The 21,170-nt window shown below is 33.4% G+C and overlaps 1 protein-coding gene across 2 annotated transcripts in view; it reads right to left on the bottom strand.

The window, feature by feature from the left end:
* MAGI2 (membrane associated guanylate kinase, WW and PDZ domain containing 2) overlaps positions 1-21,170 on the bottom strand; it is a 1,217,785-nt gene that overhangs the window by 421,135 nt on the left and 775,480 nt on the right. For both annotated transcript variants that reach the window (XM_039849352.1, XM_039849353.1), the window contains exon 4: positions 7,109-7,324. In XM_039849352.1, the coding sequence (XP_039705286.1) occupies positions 7,109-7,324 (216 nt within the window). The remainder of the gene's footprint in view (positions 1-7,108; positions 7,325-21,170) is intronic.

The following is a 21,170-nucleotide window of genomic DNA, read 5'->3' as shown; positions in this document are numbered from 1 at the left end:
GGGAGAAGAGCTGCCTTAATTAATATATTTTTTTCTTTCTCCAATATTTAATTTTTAACATTTTAATAAAAGTAGACTGGAATAGGACAATAAAATGCACCCTCACTTTGAAATTGTATATGCTGTATGATTTTCATAATGTAATAAATTAATGAAGATATTTATCATACAGAAATAAGTTCCCTAAATCCTCAACTAACTTCGGGGTGAGAGAAACTGATACAATATCGAACATATTCAAAGCCCAAGCAAGATATGAAATGAAATGTAGAACATGCATGTACAGTATGTTTTAGGTCTTGCTTTCTGAAAAACACAAAGAGACTAAGCACTATCTAAAATATAACATCACCTTCTGAAGTTTTAGGACCATAAAAGAAGCTGAAAAAGAAAAGGAAGAAGACATTTTAAAATCTTGATCTCGATAACACAAATGCTATTCTTTAGGGCCAAATTGGAATCTAGGTATTTTTTGATGAGAGCAAGAAGTCAATTAGGAAGAAAAAAGATAAGAATGCTGTTCCCCACGATGGAGCTATGTAGAAGGAATGAGTGCACAGCAGACCTTCTCTAGAGACCTTCTCTCTTCAGAGACAAAGGCCAGTCCTCAGCCAGAAATAACTAGAACAATTTTGATCTGACAATAAAGTAGTTGAGATTTCACAATGAAATTATAATCACTTCTATGTGAAGAAATATGAGATAAGAAAATGGAGCACAGGGTGAAAATCAGACCTAGAGAGAATGCATGATTATAATTAGAAATAAGCTTAGACTCTAAAACTGCCTGAAGACACTTAAAGACTTCAGCTAGCCCACAGGCTTTCTGTAAGTGCTGCACAAACCTGAATGCTACTTGGCTGTCCTTGTTTTGCATTTCTCATTCAAGTATTAATCTCTCTCACACACACATCATATAAACCCTCAGAGAAATAGAAAAGCACCCTCCACAAAGGTTGAGTGCAAGATTCCAAAAATGCTGAATCAATTTTGGGAGCATGAAGAAGTTGAAATAATGCATCACTTTCAGTTTAATCACAAAGTGAGTCTGCCTTGATTTAAAGTGACATTTCTGAAACTAGTAGTGATTTCATTCCCTCCCTTACCAATGGTATACTTACAATTGCTACCACAGACTCTAACATGATTATTTTATTCCTTTATAATCATACCTAGATACTCAGAGCATTTTACAATTAGGGCAGTTTTAACTTTCAAATAATCCTCTTAAGAAAAGATAGAACATCTCTCATTTAAAATTGGAATATCTAATTTAAAACAGCCCCAGAAATTTGCCCCTCCAACGGAGAGATAAAACCCAGTACTGTGTTTGGGAATAAGATCATAAAATTAAGCCTCCATCACCTCCTCCTCCTCCTCCTCAAAAAAAAAAAAAAAAAAAAAAATCTGAGTGTATATACACATCACAGTCTCTGTGAACCCACACAAAAATAAGAAGGGGATAGGCGTTGAGGTTGTTTCAGAGTGGGTTATTATTCACAGGAAAACAGCGAGATTCACTATGGAGGACATAATTCTTTTGACACTGACAGGACCTCATTCACAGAAGCAGGACTGATGGTGCATGCACAGTCAGCGTGCCAAGCAGCACAGGACCTGGATGTGGGTCCCTAATGGTGAACTGAGATCATTCCTGAGGACACTTGGTAATCACATAAGGGACACTCTGTTTGCTTGCTGGGAGATACAGTTCATTTGCACTAATTGCAGGCTTGGGGGGTGGAGAAGGCGGCTCTGTGTACACATACTGTATTCCCTTTGTTGGCGAAGGTAGCTCTCACGGGCCCTGTTCCTCCTGGCATTGTGTGTATGTGTGTATTAACAGAGAGATTTAGCTGCCTTTAAAATATATGTGCATTTCTAATTCTTTGCACTAGGCTTCCTAATAGCTGGTGAGGGGAAGCTACAATATAATAGTGAATTACTTTCCGGAAAAGTTTAGCAGATAATTCATGAAATAAAAGAAATCTAAGAAAGCTTAACCCAATTACTCCAGTTTACAAGGTTCGCTTTTATTCAGAAAAGTTCAATCTTAAAAAAAAAAAAAATCTGCTATCTATTAGCCAACCACCTATCTAGTTCTTTTTGGTATTTTCACAGTTAGATTGAATAATTCTCATCTCTAATAATATATTTTTAAAAATATATTTCTGTATAATTTTCTTTAGTTTTCAAATAACTTTTGAAGGAATTTAAGATCAGGAATCTCCTATCTTTCAAACTTAGAAACACTTCATGTTGAAAACACAATATAATGTAAGATGAGCATGAAATATATCTAATCATATTGATAAAGTAAAGCTTTAACATTCTCTAGAGATTTGGTTGAACAAAATAAAGATTTACTAAGAACTTGAAATATTTAAAGATGTATGGTAATCACTGAGGTAGGTAAACAAAAACTAGAAGTAGTCCTTGTCCTAACAATGTTTATAGTATGTGTGGGGATGTCATAAATGCACATCATGAAAAGTTATCTACAATTACAAGGCTAACCAATACCTCTCAAATGAATGAAAAATATAAATTATACTTCAATAATTCAGGTGGACAGTGTCTATTTTTCATTAGGGGAGTCAACAAGTGATTTCTAGGGAATATCAAGAATTTTATTGAATTTGAATAAAAGAATATAAGGTTCAAATAGGTGAAAAAGGCCTTATCAGCCAGATGAAGGTGTTTTATGCATATGGGATGTAGATGAGAGAAGAGAGTTGGGGAGTAACGAGAGCCAAAACTAACAGAAATGTTGCAGTCAAATGTGGGAGAAGCTGAGTGGCTGCCCAAAAAATGTGAAGCAGCAGAAATAGAAGCTCATCCAAGTGTTGAGAGGGATAGATACATGACCAAGTGCTGTTTTAAGAATTTTCAATTGCTCAAGGAATAACAGGTAATTTGCTAGAGATAGGGCCTGGAGGAAAGTAGGTCAATTAAGGGACTGTGATCTACAAATGAGGTGATAAGGCAGTAATCTAGAATGGGGCAGTGATATTTAGAAGGAAGAGAAGAAAGTTAATTTTTTTATACTTAATAATATATATCAAGCCTGGAGGAAAGAAGAATTAAAGATAATTCTTAGCTATCTTGGTGAAAGAAGAATTAGAGAAATCAGGTAAAAGACTTTGTGATTTGGTTTGCTCTTTTGTTTTATGGGAGAAATGTTTAAGTAAAATGTTGCATTTAAGTTGCTGAAGAATTGCTTAAGTAGGGCAGGCAGATCAGTAGGGCAGCAGTTAAAAATATGACCCTGAAACTGAAGAGAGAAGTGAAGGCCGCAGGTAAATCTACAGTGTTTGAAGCCCTGGGTGTCAAGTCTTACAAGATAAAGACATCTAAATATAGATGAGGTTAATATCAAGGGAAGGTTTCCTGCAGATATGAATTTTAACTATCAGTTTAAAGACAGATCCTCTAAGATGATGTAAGGATATATCATCCCTGCAAGCATTAGATCTAACACCACTGCCATGAACCCAGTGAAGGACGAATATAATGGAATACGATTTAGATGAAATACACTGAGTTGCACAATTGTGATTTACCTTACAGAGGTCAGGAGTCACTCTTGTCCTTAGCATGGTTAACAGCTCAGGGAAATGTGATGGAGAGAGAATGGATTCAGGTATTTTAGGTGGCCAGATCTCAAAACTGCTGCTAAATGAACTATTACCTTGTTAAGTAACTTAAGCTAAATTTTAGCATTTCATTTGTTAAGTAAATACCATGATTATGACACTAGAGATAATATACGTCAGAGAAAGAAACATTTATGATCTGAGATTCTGAAAGATTGTTATATGACTTTTCTAGGTGATATGGGCTAAATACACGCGTGGTGTATTTTCTCTGTATTTTCTCTTTCAAATTACAGTTTGAAAGATAAAAATAAAATGAGTAATAGAGGTAAATTGAGGATGCCTCTAAAACCTTTATTTACATAGAGAAAATAATTCACTTCAGTAAAGCATATAAAGAGCTAAGATTGGTAGCTTTGATGCCCATATACATATAGATATTATAAAAAAACTAGGAATTTTTAATATCTACAGAGGGAAATAAGTTCACTCACACATGATTTCTGAAAATAAAAGAAATAAGAAGCCTTTGGTAGATAGAAATTTATAATGCCACTTTTAAAGATGTACAGATTAAATAGTGGTCATGTGTTTACATACTGCTAATAAATATATTTTTGCTTCTATTTGGTGATGTAAGACTCAGGATAGCATAGGAGCTAATGGCTTGGGTTCTGGATCCAGATTAACTATATATGAATTCCAGTTATTGAGCAAATTATTTAACTGAAGTACACTTCAGTGTCCTAATCTATAAAATAGTACTTAGTTAATAGGACTGTTAAGAGAATTAAATGAACTAATACATATAAAGAGATTAGGGGGTTCCTAGCATAAAATGGTAAGCATCCATAAAAATTAATTTTTATATTATTTATTACCATTATTATCAATATTTTTTTGTAATGGAATAAAGTTACCTCAGTAAGCTTCTTTCATTCTCCAAATGTGCTTCATTGATTACACTATTTATACTCTGATATTAATTGCTGTTATAGGCTCTTAGTCGATATAGGACAATGTTAACTAAAATTTAAGCAACAGTTTTCTCAATATTGTTCAAAGTGTCCTGTGTCTAGTAAAATTGAATAGGAAGAAGACAGAGGCAAATAAATACTCCATCCTGGAAAAACATGGTCAAAAGCTGAAGAGTTGGGTGAATGTATATGAGAGGATGACAAACAAAATCCTACAGTTTATCCTGAATAAACATAAATACAAAGACATTTCAAATCTGGGTGTTGTCAAAAGATTTCTAATAAGGGATGATGGACCAATTTTTTCGGTGTGGGTTGTTTCCTCCATCTTTGAACACTGGGTGAAGAGCTCCTTAATTTCCATATCTTTTCTCTCTCAAAACAGAAAGAAAAAGACAAAGAAGGGCCACTTGCCTAGCCAGGCTTATAGGGCCACTGTTTATAGCATCTGTTGACTACCCAGAAGTCTCAGAGTTGTCCTAGACAGTTAGTTGTTCTCTACCATCCTCAGGCTGAGAGGTCCAGGGACAGTTATACAGCTAGGGCCGGTCAAGAAGAGTTTAGACCAGTTTATTTTTCTTGGGGTCTTTAAAGACTTCTTAGCCATAAAAATATCCCATTCCTCATGTCTAAGGTATGAATAGAAAGGGAATGGTGTTTTCTAGATTTACTCTGTCTCCCAATTAAATAAATTTGTAGTAGATAGCATAAAGGGTGTCAAATCTCCTTTTGGTGACAAAAGGAGATATGACTGTGGGTGGTGAACACACCCACAAAATACCGATTATGTATTATTGAATCATATACTTGAAACCTATATAATTTTATTAACCAATGTCATCTCAATAAATTTAATAAATTTAATAATAATAAAAAAGAATTTGTCGATCAAGATTGCTTTATTGATTTGCCCTACACATAGTAGAAATGAAATAAAAACCAATGATTTGGGCCTAAGCAAGATTATGTATTTTATATTTTTAACTATAAGTCGTTAAACAGTAAGAGATTCTGTAACTGCCCTTTGACCTCCAACTTCTGCTTCTTTTGTGATTACTGCTTCCACTCAGTTAAATTGTTTTGCTTCTTACATCAAAGATCAACTAAGAAACTGATGTACTATCAACTTAATTTAAATTTATTACATGATGGAAAGTAAATATATTGACAAAGTATTTCAGAATAAAAAAAAAAGGTGTCTAATTTCTTGAAAATCACCACATCATTTAATATTAAACAAGTTACCTATAGTGATTTTTTAGCATTTGTCTCCAGAAATCAATGATTGCCAAGGTCAAAGAATAAGTTTTTACTCAGTATATTAATGAAGGAGGCTATCCTTCTCTGAGTAACCAAGATGAAAACCACTTTTTAAGATTTTATACCTTGTCTGGCACAGATTAGATTTTGATTTCCTTATGTTCAAGGAAGAACAGTTTTAGGTACTATGAACAAGGAAGTTAAAAAATAAGTTTATGAAACTTTTCTTTGATAAAAATAATTGAGTATAATAATTCAAGTACTATGTCACTATAGAAGCAGTACAATGATAAACAATACAAACATAAGAGTAGTTGTAGAAAATATCTTAAAAATAATATGTATGCAAGGTGAATGTGTTAACATTTTTTCGAGAACATTTTTTTCAAATGCTCAGCCATTAGAGTTTCAATGCCCACTAAAAAGCCATTATTAAAAAATAAATAACTAAAATGAAGCTTTGGAAATTTACTCTCAGAGGCTAAGAGAACACCATAGTTTTGTTTTGGTAACATTTAATTATAAATAATATTATTAAAAATATACTTTATAAATAAAAATGTTTACACTCTTAGTAATAAACATAAGAAAACAGCAAATTCATGTCTGGAACAAACATACTTTATATCTGTCTAGTATTCTTTATGTATGTGATATGATAGATCATAAGTTAAAGAGATAACAAGTCTTTTCCTTGTTCAAGGGTAGGTGACTTCAAAATGTCAATGTATAAAAATGCTTTCTCCACATTGCCATATTGGTTGTTAAGAGTGGGGAGAGAAATCATGGGCATTCTATGTCTGTGGTCATTTTGAGGACTGTATTCATTGAAATTGTTAACTAAATCACATGACACAACCTCTATTCATTGAACTTCGAGTATAGTAAGATTTCTAAAGATAGATTTTATCTAAAATTAATTAGCAAAGACCTCAAAAGTTTACGCAATCATATTCATGATTTGTAACACCTTCTAAAAGTTTTAAACCATTCACTATATTGCCATTGATACTGTATAAGTGCAACCAAAACTTGAGGAAATTGAATGAATCACTTGATGTGTTAAAATTAAAACTAATAAGTTGGATACAAGAATGATGTCCTTTCCGTTTGATATCATAATCTCTCTCTGAAGATAATATACACACATCTGAACATATATGTGAAAATATATATGTATGAAAAACATATATATGCATTTGAACACAGAGATATAAGATATATTTAGTTACATCCAAAAGAGCTGACAAACCTATAAAGAAATAAATGACTAACCTGGTGTTACTACTACTCCATTTCCATTGACCACAGGCCTCTCTTCCTCTTCCTCCTCAGGAGGCTCTATACTTGCTTTCTCCATGTTGCTCACTGATTTATTTCTCTTCCGTTTTCCTTCAGCACTTGGAGTGGCTCCCGGAAGTATCTGGTCTGTTACATTTAATAATAATGGTGCTGGTTCTGCTGGAGGCTTTGGGGTACCGTAGTAATTGTCTGAAAATGATACCAAAACATTAGAGTTAAATATTTCTCCAACTATGTGCATAATTTGTAAAGAATGGAGATTATATTAACAAATGTGGATCCTATTTTGTATACACACACACACACACACACACACACACACACCCACTCCACATGGTTTTGTACCTTTTATATCTTCATTTGTTGTTTCTATTGTATTAGGCTTTAGTGTTTAAATAAAGATATAGTTCTATTTTCATTCTCATCTTTGTGCCAAACAAAAATATAGTCTTATGTGTTAGCCTCATATGGTACCAGCGATCTCAAAATTATTCAAAGATTTTTGATAATAGCCTTGATTATAACCTTTTTAAAAATAATTATGTCTGAATAAGGGTACAGGTAACTTTTACTTTTTAGTAAATCTCGCAATATTCTGGAAATGCAAAGCACATTGTGCTTTTCTCGAGCTTTCAGAGGGCTCTGGCTGTTGTCCTTCATGCGTACAGCATCCTGCTCAGGGCTGTATCTCCATGCCAGTTTAGTGGTTCCCATGGCTGCTGACAGTGGGCCTGCTGCTCTCATCATTCTTCAGGTTACCACAGCTCTTTTTCCCACAGCTCCATGGTCTGAGCTATAAAATCATTTGTTTCTCCCATCAGTCTAAGAAACGTCTTAAAGAAAGAGACTAAGTTTTATTTCTCTCTCTAATAAGAGTCAGGCACATAGTGCTTCTTTTAAATGATCAATGTTATTGCTAATTAAGATAATCTTAATATTTTAATTAATGATTCATACGTCCTCTTACTAAGTGAACATCTTTATATATTCAAGAAATTATTTTATTTAAAATAGTGTAAAATTTTGATTAGTAAAGAACGCAGCGGTGTTTTTTAAAATCAATGTTATTCTTTTAGCATCAACTTCAAACCCATATTGGTGCTTTAATTAACTGAATAATGTTTGCACTCATTTGCTCACTTATTCATTAAAATCTATATTTAGGACTGACTGTGCACCCAGGCACTCCAGTATGTTTGAGAGAAAGTGATGACTATAATACAATCCTTATCTTCTATTTGCTCAAAGGCCTGGTATGGAGGACAGGCACTTTGATAGCAAGGTGATAAGCATTATAACAGGAAATAGGATTAAGCCCTGCAATCAAAGAAGCATAGAAGAGGAAGCATGCCTCACTATCTGTAGAGGCCACTGAAGGAAACTGGGAAAACTGCTGTGAAAGGAACAATCCTTAACTAGAAGTCATGAGTTCTAGACTTGGCTTTTCTACATTACTACAATTCAAGAAAGTTACTTAACCTTATTAAAGCTCAGATTCTTCGTTTATGAATCCAGAATAGCAATACTTGTTATAATCACTTATGTTCTGGGTTGCAAACAACAGAACTTACTCTAGTTAAGTTAAACATGAAAGGGATGTACTGAAAAGATGAGATGCTAGTTGAGGGAAGAGGCTGAAAAACCTAGGGGAAAATGGTCAGGAAAAAAAGCAGCCCAGTTGGGACAACCAACTTGCTTCTGCTGGCCCTGGACTCTGAAAGTCCAGCTGGTTTCATCACCACAAGCACAACCCTCAACTGTCACTGCCTGGGTGGGAATGAGTCCCACACTCTACTCGGGAACTATAATTTATTCATTTCCACTAAAACTCTCAGACAAGTTTGGCTCATTGGCTGAGCCTGAGTCATGTGAGAGTTTTTGAGCCACCAAGTTAGGTCAAGATAATGGTTGCTTTCCTTTGACTTAGGAAGAGGGAGGCAGACCCCTGCCCTGTATCCATCTTATCTTCCAGGCAGGAAGGGTCTTGGGATGCTACACCAGAAGAAATGATAAATATCCACTACATTTGCCCTCCTCACTGCGTTGTTGTGAAGACAATGTGTGAGAAAGAGCTTCAAAAACTGTAGAATTGCAGTGGGTTTAATGACTGTAAACCACATGCTGGCACAAAGTAAGCTAATATTCTCAAGGCTAGCCATGCCACTAGTGTCGTTGCTCATTTTCATAGTCACAATTATAATAGAAATACAAGGGAAAAAAATAGTATGACCATGTAAAGTGGTTCTTACATGTGTAGAACTTTTATACAGTAGTCTGCAAAGTGGATGATGTACACTTTGTTAAAGGTTACTTTCTAATTTGATTTAGAGTATTTAAAATAAATCAGACTTTTAAATGTGCTGAACGAATTCTAAGTGAAAAAAAAAATCCTGCTAGTTGCTCCCTAAAAGTCTATGAACTATCATCTTACTTCAGCATCCATAAGGGCTACCATTCTCAGTAGTACCCTTCTATGCTTTACATAAAATTTCATTACTTATGATCTAATAAAAATAATGTAAAACTAGTAAATAATCCTGCATGCAATAAATAATATAATTTTAAGTGATATTCTTGGAACTTTAATGTCTTTAAGTATATGTAGTACTTACATGTAGTACTAAGAAAAATGGATCATACTTTGGTGTTTTTCTTCCCCCAGTTAGTCTTTTATGGTTTAAATCGCCCAAAATGGAAAAAGAATGTTTTACTAATTAGAAATGAATGCAAAGCTCAGGCTAAATATAAAGTAATAGGTCTGGTTGAATTTATATTGCTAAATAATTGGTGTGTGATGTGATTATAAATTACACAGCAATATTCTACTTCTAACATTTGATTTATAAAATTAATACTTCAGATTAAATTTTGGATGTGAAACAGTATGAATCATTAATTAAAACATTAAGGTTATCTTTATTAGCAATAATAATGACAATTTAAAAGAGGCACTGAAATAACCCATACATGGAGAACAGGCTATTACTCCAAACCCAATGCACAGAACAGGGAAACTACAAACACCTAAACCAAGTTGAAGAATCAGCCAGGTAGTCAGGTAGCTAAGTCACTGAAATGGTTCCCTGACACGAGTGTATACAAATCCATAAACTATAGTGATGTGCCTTTTGCAGGAAAAAACAACAACAAGAAACCCATGGAAACTATTTTAAGATATAATTTGGAAATATTGTCCCTTTAAGAATGAAATACCTTTATGTGTAGTGCCAGCATTTAATAAATTTAAAATCTCAAAATACCATAATAGTATAATGTAATGTTTAATAGCACAGATCATTGTGAGATAAACCTGACTTTGAATCCCATGTCCCCTCATCTGGGCACCTCGTTATACTCTTAAATTGATTCAGTTAAAGTGGGAACATGGGGCTATAAGATGACTATGCTCACAAAAACAACTCAACTACCACTATTATTACCATCATCACCACCGCAATTTTCCGAGCTGGACATTGTAATGGGCATTTTAACTATGTGCTCTAGTATCAAATGGGGATTAGAATAATTCTTACCCCACAGTGCTGTCATGAAGATTAATGATAATGAAAGGCTATATAGTGCGACTGGATCAGAATAGGTACTCAATATATGGTGGTTAGTTTGGGCATTTATTCATCACAACATAATATGAAGTCATTCTGCCTTTGCAGTTAATAAAAATGAAGGTTCTAAAAAATTAAACTATTTCCCAATATTACACATGAAGCAAATGGAAAACATGTATCTGTTTGACTTAAGAATCTCATCTCTTTTCAAAATACTATATTGTCTTTCAAGAGAAAAGTATGATCAAATTTGCAACCTGCCCAGAGCTGATGCTAGAGGACTTCAAAGTCACAACCAAAGAGCACAAATGTATCATTTCAAAAGAGAAAGGTAATAATTGCTATCAAATCAAAAAGCAAGGACATCTTAGGTGAATTTTTCCCTCCCCTCTTCCAAAAATATATGTGTGTGTGTGTGTGTGTGTGTGTGTGTGTGTGTGTGTGTGTGTGTGTGTGTGTTGATGTGGGGTGGGATATAGGTTTTCTAGCTACTTTTCACTGAATACATTTGTATTTGAAAAGAATGACCTACTTATTAGCAGTTTCATGTAAGTTTAATATAAAACTGCAGTAACTCTGTTGTTGAATATGATGGCAAAATCGAAATTATATACAAAATTGTTTGCTTAGTTCTATTATAATTAGGATAATCTATAAATCTAAATAGTTGTATTTTTAATCAATGCCCAGAAAATAACAGAGACATTTGAGGAACTTGATTTATTCTTCAGCTTAAGTACTTATAAGAATAGATTTAAAAAAAACAAATATGTATGTAGTTATTGCAAAGAGTGAAACAGGGTGAATACACCCATTTCTAAAATTATAAATATAGAAAAGCTTATTTTCAAAAAGTCTTAGTCTAAATTTCTTAAATAATGTTTTTTTCTTTCTTCTGACCATTCCAGGTATTTTTTTCCCCACATTGTTTTTAATAGTGAGACCAAAATAGAATAGAAACCTATTTCAGTGAATTACAAATTTTCCTTTTTTTGTATCCCTTACTCTTTATTAATGGGTAATAGATACCAAAATAGTATTTTCTGAGATGCAACATATTCTTTACACCTTTAAGTTCTGATGACAAGGAGGAAAAGACACTAAAACTAACTTATGAGGAAATGTAAAAACTCTAATAGTAAACTGAAATACTTATACTTATTTCCAACACTTTTTCCCTTTTAAACATAATCAGTTTTCATGATGGAATTATGTGATTTGTTATTTAGTTCATTTGGCTCTTTAAGTAGTAGACTCAGATACTGACTGTTGTTTCAGTCTTGTGGGTGTATATACATGTATAGATTTTACATCAAATGAGCATAGATCTTTCCATATGGCACCCAAGTGGAGATGAGTCTTAGAAAAGTAATATTCGCATCTCTAACATATCTCACAGATTAAGATCCTGACCCACAGTTCTCCCCAGTATTATCAGCGATTTATTCTAATTTTGGTAACCAGAAAGAAGCAATTTTGGATAATGCTTTAGTAGAAGAGAGATGATTGCCCACAGGGATTCCAGTGCATGCAGACAATACTGCCCATCCCTGGTAATCCCAGAGAGCTTGAAAATATGTTCTTGTGTTGGAAACAATATGTGGCAAAATTTAGGATGTTGAGAATCTCATCATTTGTTTTTATAGTTTTATACATGGAGCAAATGAACTGATGCTCGGCTTCCTTAATGGCACCTGGAAAATTTGACTGACATTAAACAGAGAGAAGAGATTCAGAATTCCAGATCCACTCATAATTAATTATGTTAAGAACCTGCCAGATCATAACTAAATAATTATTTTTATCCACATCAAAGATTTACATTTGTATTAACAGAAACAGATAAATCATGAGCCCTAAATCCAAACTTTAAAACATGTTTAACATATTATGCAAGAGACAGCAATGAGTTAAAATTAGTACCAAAAACCATTATAACTGTCAGCCATGGCAAGAATCACAGTCATATGGCTACAGAGCTAGTAAGTTAGAAATTCTATAAATAGAAAACAAAGTTGGTGAATGTAACCTAGAAAATATTCTACTTTTCTAAAATTGCATTTCTTATCAGAAAATAAGACTCCAAAGTCTCACTTTACAATGCTTTAGTCAACTGATTTTTGAAGTTATTTTTGTAAGGAGCTCTGATACTTAAATTTGGTCCCCTGCAAAAGGTATCATTTCCTCATCACGTCATAGGTAGTAGCTTGAAACCAAGATGCAAAAACTCTCTGACCTCAAAAAGAAAATATCTTTTTTTCTTGTGGTGAAATGCATCAATCTCATATGTGCCAGGAATAGGAAAAATATCCAAAATCATGTTTTGTCACCGATACCTGTACTAAATAGCAAATTGCTAAATTTCATGAAAGTTCATTGTTGAACATGACTTTCAAATTGTGCACTATTATGTAAACAATGTAAAAGTTTCTGTTTTTTCACACTCAAAATTGAATTATTTTGCAACAAACCTCACCTAAGAATTTCAAATTTATTGTAAATTAAATGAATGCTGATTTCACAACATGATCCCCAGTGACCTACATGCTGAATTTTACTGTCTTCAATTGTCCATCAATATTCTCCAGGAATCATGTGGGTGGCTTAATCCTACTAACATTTTTTGAAACTTGTTTGCAAGTTCTCAGTAGGTTATTTGTGGTCATTGTAACCGAATTCTCATTTATTCATGTTAGCAAATGTGGACAGGCACAGGACAAATCTTTGCTTAACATAACTGTCCATAAACTGGCCAGGGTAAGTGGTTTGCTTATTTAAAGAAAATCAGATACCCTTCCCTTTAGTCACTCTTCTCTGAGGCATTATTCAGAACATTTCCCACCTGCACCGAATAATGTACATAAAAAATTTATGTGAGGAAATCCTCAAGAGAACAGAAAGAAGCTACATATAATTTTTCAATGTCAAATATACATCTACTTTCAAAGTAAAGCATTTGAACATTTTATAATACTGTAACAAAAATTTATGAGCCCAGTACATAAGCATATCATATTTAAATAATATTAAATCCCCTAGAGCAGCACTTTCTAGTAAAAATGTGAGCCATAAATACAAGCCACATACGTAATTTAAAATTTTCTAGTTAGCCACACTAAAAAAGGAATAAAAGGTGAAAGTTATTGTAATAATATATTTCACTTTATCTAATATAGTCAAAACATTAACATTTCAATACATGATCAATATAAAAAGTTATGATGCAATATTTTAATTTTTTTTCTTATTAAGTCTTCAAAACCCAGTGTTTAGTTTATACTTATAGCACATCTTACTTTGGACCAGACCTATTCAAGCACTCAAAGGCCATATATGACTAGTGGCTACTATACTAGATAGCATAGTCTTAGACAACTCCTATTATCAAATAACATTTTAGGTTACCATATTATCACCCAAATGACAAACATTTCCCATACACAATAAAGTGAAAATCTCTGCTTTTAAATAACTGAGAAAACTGAGTAAACACCAAAACACAGTAATGATTTCAGATAATATTGTATCAATGATATTTCTCTTATTTGCTTTGTTGCACTGAGTGTGTGTAAAATATTAAGCACTCAACAGATGTACATTTCTTAGCAACTGTTTTCTATCCTGTTTCTTAATCATTCATTTTATCACTTTATTTTGTCTTAACTTGAAAAATCCACTTTTGACTTCATTATCAAGTTATAGGTTAGAAGGTGAAAAAAAAACCAACAACGAATGTTTCAAGTAAATAATGTGAATATGGACTTGTATGAGTATCCCATTCTTATGTTCAAGAATAGAACTGAAGAGCCCTCTTTATGATTAGTCACAACTCATAGGAAAAGGAATTGTTGACTTGTGATAATAGTGAAAAAACAAAAATTATTCATATTTGTGGTCTTCCTTTTGGTCATCTCTCTGGGAACACACTCTCATTTTAAGTATTCATATTACTTAGTACCCAGTGCCTCATACTTCTCTCATTAGGCTCCTATTTTCATAATTTATGCTAATAATAATTGCAATTTTCTTTTTCTACACAGTATATGTGTCCCATTTCCAATTTCCTTTTGGTCTGGCTAAGTGACAAGATCACTATTCTGATAACGAATTTAAATTAAAATGCCAACAACTAAAATTGGCGTAATGTATCCCATATAATATTTGCATTTTAACACAGTGTTTAAAACTCTAGTCCAATAGATTAATCATGAAAATCGGGCTATAATTGGTCAATTCAGTGGGGAACATATTTTTTGGTGGAGGCTTTGATGCTCTCAAATCACGATGGAGATATTTTCCAGAGTAGTCAGGGCATCTGTTACATGTGATGACTCTTGGGAACCTAAGCAAAAGGTCAATGCAAAGTCTTTTGGAAAACAGAACTGAGACAAAAATAATTTATATTATAATTCCATGTTGTAAAAAAATGTACGTTTATTTTTTTGAGTGAAACCCTTTTGCGATTATGTTATTAATGCAATTAATTATTTAAGGTTTTAAGTGTCTAGCGAGCTCAATTCTCAAGAGACAGTCCCTTCATGGCTCAGTAAATAAGAATGTTGGAGTAAAATTTTGATAGATTTTTAAATGGGCATTCATACAAAGCTTAGCAGATTCCTGTGATAGTCATCCTCAGAAATTAATAAAAGAAACTGAACCTTTCAAGGACAATATTATTTTTCTCACACATTTATGGTTTACTGTATAACTTCCTTCTCTCAATGGAGCTATTAACTGTGATAATATAAAATTACTAAGAAATTAGGAGACCTTTAAGACTTTCTTATGTCACTGTCTTTCAAGTACAATACCCAAGGAAATTCTGATTAATCTTAGCTTGATTGTTGGCTAATGACTAAAGATATTTGCCCAATATCTAATTTCTAATCCTCAGTTGCTAATAAAAGTCAGAAAAACAATATGAAAGAATTTTACTTCTTCTTAGAGAATTTGTCTACTGGGTTTTCCAAGTTTATTCTACTGGAAAGAGCTCTGCACACAGTCAAGGGATCTGGATTCTAATGGAGATTCTACTGTTAACTTCCTAAAAGACCTTATATTAAGCATTAAGCTCCTCTGAACATATTTTCCTCATTTGTGAATTGATAGAACTGAATCAGAGTTGTAAAGTACTCACCTCTAAAATTCTGCAGTGAAAATTTTCAAGTAATTAACAATAACAGGTTATATTTCTTTGCCGTCACATTAAAAAGTCCTGAATTGACAATAAATAGAGAATGCTAATAAACTGTAGCCAATAATTTCAATTACTTGAAAGCCTGGAGAGAACTGTCGTTTTACTCTCTCTTTATTTTCTTTGCACATTCTTTTCCAGGAAAGTGGTTGTGGTTGTAGAGTATTTCTATTTTTGTTTCAAGCCTTTCATTTACATCCATTCACCTGTTGGTGAATTAGACAATCCCTAAATACATCCCCCATACTATGTAAACTATGATTACTTTCTAGAAGACCATATATGAAGCACTTCAACCTTATATTTTAGTCCATGTGACACTTTAAAAATTTCTGATTTATTTTAAAGAGTTAATATTTTCATTGTGACCATCTTGTGATCTGTGAGACACAAACATAAATCCTAAATGACAGAGTACAGTTACACTGAGCATCAATTTAGATGTAAGTAGAATCAACTTATAAGCTAGAAAGATAATAAAAAACCCAAAAGGCTAAAGAATATGAGTTTTTGGTATCTAACTACAAGACTTATAATTCTAGTAAATCTTGAATAATACAATTTTTTTAATCTGACTTAATATACTCATAACTTATTAAAATCAAACTCATGACAAAAAATAAACTGTCAAAACTACTGATATTTTACATTTAAAAATCCAGAGACTAAACATTAATTCTTTACTAATATATGTTTAATTGAGGTACAACTCCACCACTTCTCAAATTTTTACATTATAATTTTATCTTTCATACCATCATTCTAGTTCTGTGGTAAATTATGAAAGTACCAGAAATAAGAGTTTATTGTAGAAAAATTGTTGCATTAATGAAGAAAAAGTAGAGGGAGAAATGCATGGGTCAGAACATGATTAGAAAAGAAATGGAAATAAAGTAAGAAGAAGAATATTAGAAAGGAGGAAGAGGAGAAGAAAGAGTTGGAGGAAAAGGTGGCAAACAAAGATGAGGAATAGAATGAGAATGAGGAAGAGAATTGGAATGTGCCTTCTCATGAAGTTGTAGAATTTCAACATGATCCCTAAGGTGACATTCTGGCCCAAAGCCATGCATATGTGGCCATCTGTCATCACCTAATAGCTGATAAAGTACTATGATACACTATACAAAATGGCAGCCACTTGTTATATCTTGCCAATGAGGACTTGAAATGTGTCTGGTTTGACTTGAGATGTAAAAATCCACATTAGGTTTTTAAAACTTAGTACGAAAAAATAAATAAGCATCCCAGTAATCATCTTTATGTTAATTGTATATAAAAATCATAATGTTTAGATTGTATAATGTTGCAATTTCTAAATGAGTTCTGATAAAGGACAGGTAGCAAGTTATGACATCCACAATTAATAAGAGTGAGGGTAAGAGTCAACCCAAAAGTCCATGACAGTAATAGACGCTTGATGTACAAGAGACTCAGTCATGAAGAGGGTTCAAGGGTCACCAGAGAGGGTTGAGACTCTCATCAGCTGACCGAGTCAATGACAGCTGAGAGATAGACAAAGGGAGAGGTTATTATATATCCAGTTATTCTGTCATTCATTCAGCAAATATTTCCTAAGAGCCCACCGTATACCAGGCATGGATTATCTGAAGGCATGATAGTGAACAAAACAAGTAAGTCCTCTTTGAACCTTACCTTCTATTGAGGAGACTTATATCAATCAAATAATCACACAAATACAAAATTGCAAACTGGTAAGTGATATAAAGGTTGAGCAGTATTGTTTTAAGAACTCTGAGAAGAGGTCAAATTAGGCTTGTTAAGAAAAAAAATGAAATTGTGATTGAACACCAAGTACCCTCTCTCCATCTAGGCCAAAATATTTCTGGATCAATATAGATTTTTAGTAAATGCATATGGCTTTTCTAATGATAAAAAATAAAATTTCTTCATTGCTCCTGAGAATTGTACCAAGGATTTCTCTGAAGGTCAAATGGCTGAACTATATGAAAGTCGGTGTGTGTGTGTGTGTGTGTGTGTGTGTGTGTGTGTGTAGGTGGTAGTAGAGGCGCGCGCGCCGCTTTCCCAAAATACAAGTCAAGTTGCTTGTAAAGGCTAATTGCAAAATTTCTGTTAACTAGTTAGCCAGAAAAGTTCCCCTTTTCTCAATTTAACTCAAGACATAGTCTAGGTTATAAAGTACTTATAAAATTCCATTAACTCAAGGGCTATATGGTTTGAAATCTGAAGTTTGTTTTTTGATGACATAAAACTAACTGAAGGTAGACTTGATGGCAGGTTTATCATGATAATCTCCCCCCTTGGTACTACAGCAATTATGGCCTTTATTTCCAGACTGATAACCAGTGTGGATTAGGCATTTCTTGCTTCTGACAGTGGGGATGAGGGTGGAGTCAGTATAGAAACAGCTTCTCCATAACACTGATGTCTAAATTGGGATTATAAAGATGAGTAGAATCAAATAAAGGTTCAAGAGATACAGGGAGGAAAGGCATTACAAGCTGATAGAATACATTTGCAAAAGCCCTGATTTTGGAGGAAGAATAGTTCCTTGGAAGAACTAAAAGAACAATGTGGCTGGTGCTGACAACAAGGAGAAGCCCTGGAGTTAGACATCACACGGGGCCTAAAAGGTTTTATTAAAGATTTGGGTTAATTTTGAAAAACTAAAGGGAATCCATAATAGATTTTAGAGGCATTCAGGTTTGTTTTTAAAGTAGATTGTCAGGCTGTGGCATATAGAATGAATCAGAAGCAGCAAGAGAGAAAGTCTTGAGATCAATGAAGGGTCAATGATGGAAGCTTGGGCTAGTGGGAGGTGATGGATGTGGGAACAACAATGAGACTCAATTAGAATTAAAACGGAGAAAACAAAAAACAAAATTATGTTTAGATAGGAACAAATATTAACAACTTACATGGAGAACCCTAAATCTTTTCATTGATGATTTTCCTTTCTTTCTCTTAGAAATAAGAAATATTGGACAGAACTTCTAAATTTTTTCCTGATACTCAGGATTTCTTTATGAAATGCTGTAAACCGATATAACCAAGTTTCAATATAGACTTTTTTCAAGAAACATTACAGAGTTCTACAAGTCTTAATTTGCTTTTTAAAAATCTTCAGAGACATTCAGGCAGATTGGTGCCCCTATCAGAGTCTGTTTATATCTCTTGTTATAGGTCTTATGTTTTATTGTAATTATTTATTTACTGTCTGCAGAGTACTAAATTTTGATTTCTTGGAGGACTCATTTATCATTTAGTTTTGTTTTCCCAGTGTCTAGAATAACAATGGCACGTGGTCAATACTAAATAAATGAATTCTCATACTGACGGGATATCCACATCCTGTAAAGAAGAATGCAACCCTGGTTACTATTTCTTGACTTGGGATCTTGCTAGAAATACAAATTCTGAGGCCCCACTGCCTGACTCTTAATCAGAAAGTCTGGGCTTGGGTCACTCCAGGTCATTCTGATGTACGTTAATATCTGAGAACCACTGTTTTTGAGAATTGCCTCAATGGGAGGTAGACCAATGAAATGAGGTTTGTATTAAAAGGCCAGAATCAGAGGGATTCAAAGAGCCTATTTTAGGATCTATCATTCCTTCTTCCAAATAATCTTTATAAAAAGTTTCACAACCACATAGGTGTTTTTTGGTGTTAAAATTCTGATACGTAAACCTATATTAGAGGTCAGCAAACTTCCTGAAAAGAGCCAGAGAACAAATATTTTAGGCTTTTCAGGGCATATGTTCTCTGTCATACTCAATTCTGCCATTGTAGCATGCAAGCGGCCACAGGTAGCACATAAATAAATGGGTGTGGCTATGCTCCAATACAACTTTATTTATAGATACCAAAATTTGAGTTTCATACAATTTTCAAGTGACAAAAATATTCTTCTCTTGATTTTGTAAGCTATTTAAAATGTGTAAGTTATTCTTACTTTGTGGACTGTATGAAATTAGGTGTTGGAGTGAATTTGGCCCACAAGACATAGATTGCCAACACCTAATCTATATAACAATCAATTAGCAACGCAATTTTTCAAGCACAGATATTGACTCATTAATTGAGCATTTAATATGTGTCCAACAAATATGCAATAAAGATGAAGTGCTTGTCTTCAGGGAACTTAAGAATCAAGAGGGAAAAAGACTTTAAAATTAGTCAAATAAACAAGATAAATGAAGGACATCTCAGAATGCTATAGGAGAGAGTAATAGACGAACCTAATTTAGGTGGAGTAAGAAAGGCCTACTGGAGGAGGTACTGTTTTAACTGAAACCAAAAGAGTGAAAATGTGCCTATTATGAAAAGCCAGGAGAAGTGGGTTACAGGCCAAAGAACAGCAAGCGTAAAGTCTCTGGGACAGGAAAAGCTTGGTGTATGTAGTAACATATGATATAGTAACATATGATGAACATTAATAGATTGAAGCCCAGTGAATATGGAAGAGAGGGGCAGGGATCCACTAGAAAAGCAGAGAGGAGTCAGCTAAGTCAAAGGTTTAGAAAGGGTTTTATGGAAGGGAACATGATTTTTATTTAAGGGTTTAAAGGGTAATTCATTCTTATTGCTATGTGGAAGTAGATTTGGCGGGGAATAAGAGAGATAGGAGATGGTTTGGTGATTGGATGAAGAGATTGTGTATATGTGTGTGTGTTTCACAAACACATGTCAGATATTATTAAATATTAATATCAAGAACCTCAGTAAACCAAACTGATTTCTCAAGCCCAAACTGAAAATCCTATGATTGCAGAGTTTAATAAAACATTCAACACTAGAAAATCTGAGTAGTCTTTTGGAGGTAAATAGAATGAGATTAGATCTAAACACAGAACAAAATTTTCTAGGAAGAGAATAGAAAGCTTCATTCAGTATTTTCCATTATAAAGAATAATATTATTTATATGAATGTGGACAAGAAAAAGAGCTGTGCATTGGTAGGTAGGCCTCATGAATGAATAAGCTTTAATAGTTTACTGTTCATCACAGTGAACAGCTGTTCAATCCAGCTCAGTAGTGACATTTTTTTCTATATCCAGAGGCATTTATCTAATAACACAAGCCTATTAGTAGATCTGTCTAAATTGATATTGAAAAGACAATTAAAACTAGCATTCAGGCTACAACCACTACTCAATGTGGTAGGTTAGAATGTATTGAATGTCATATTTTAAAAAGGTATACTATTAACATTGGGGCATAAATGCTAATTAGAGTAATGACTTCATTCAACAATTTCCTTTTTATGAGGCCATTTGGATGAGGTTCTCTCCTCCA

This window comes from Pteropus medius, unplaced genomic scaffold (assembly GCF_902729225.1).
Source record: "Pteropus medius unplaced genomic scaffold, Ma_sr-lr_union100, whole genome shotgun sequence".
Classification (NCBI taxonomy): domain Eukaryota; kingdom Metazoa; phylum Chordata; class Mammalia; order Chiroptera; family Pteropodidae; genus Pteropus; species Pteropus medius.
Note: the sequence above shows the minus strand (reverse complement) of the source record. Positions and strands in the feature narration are given on the sequence as shown.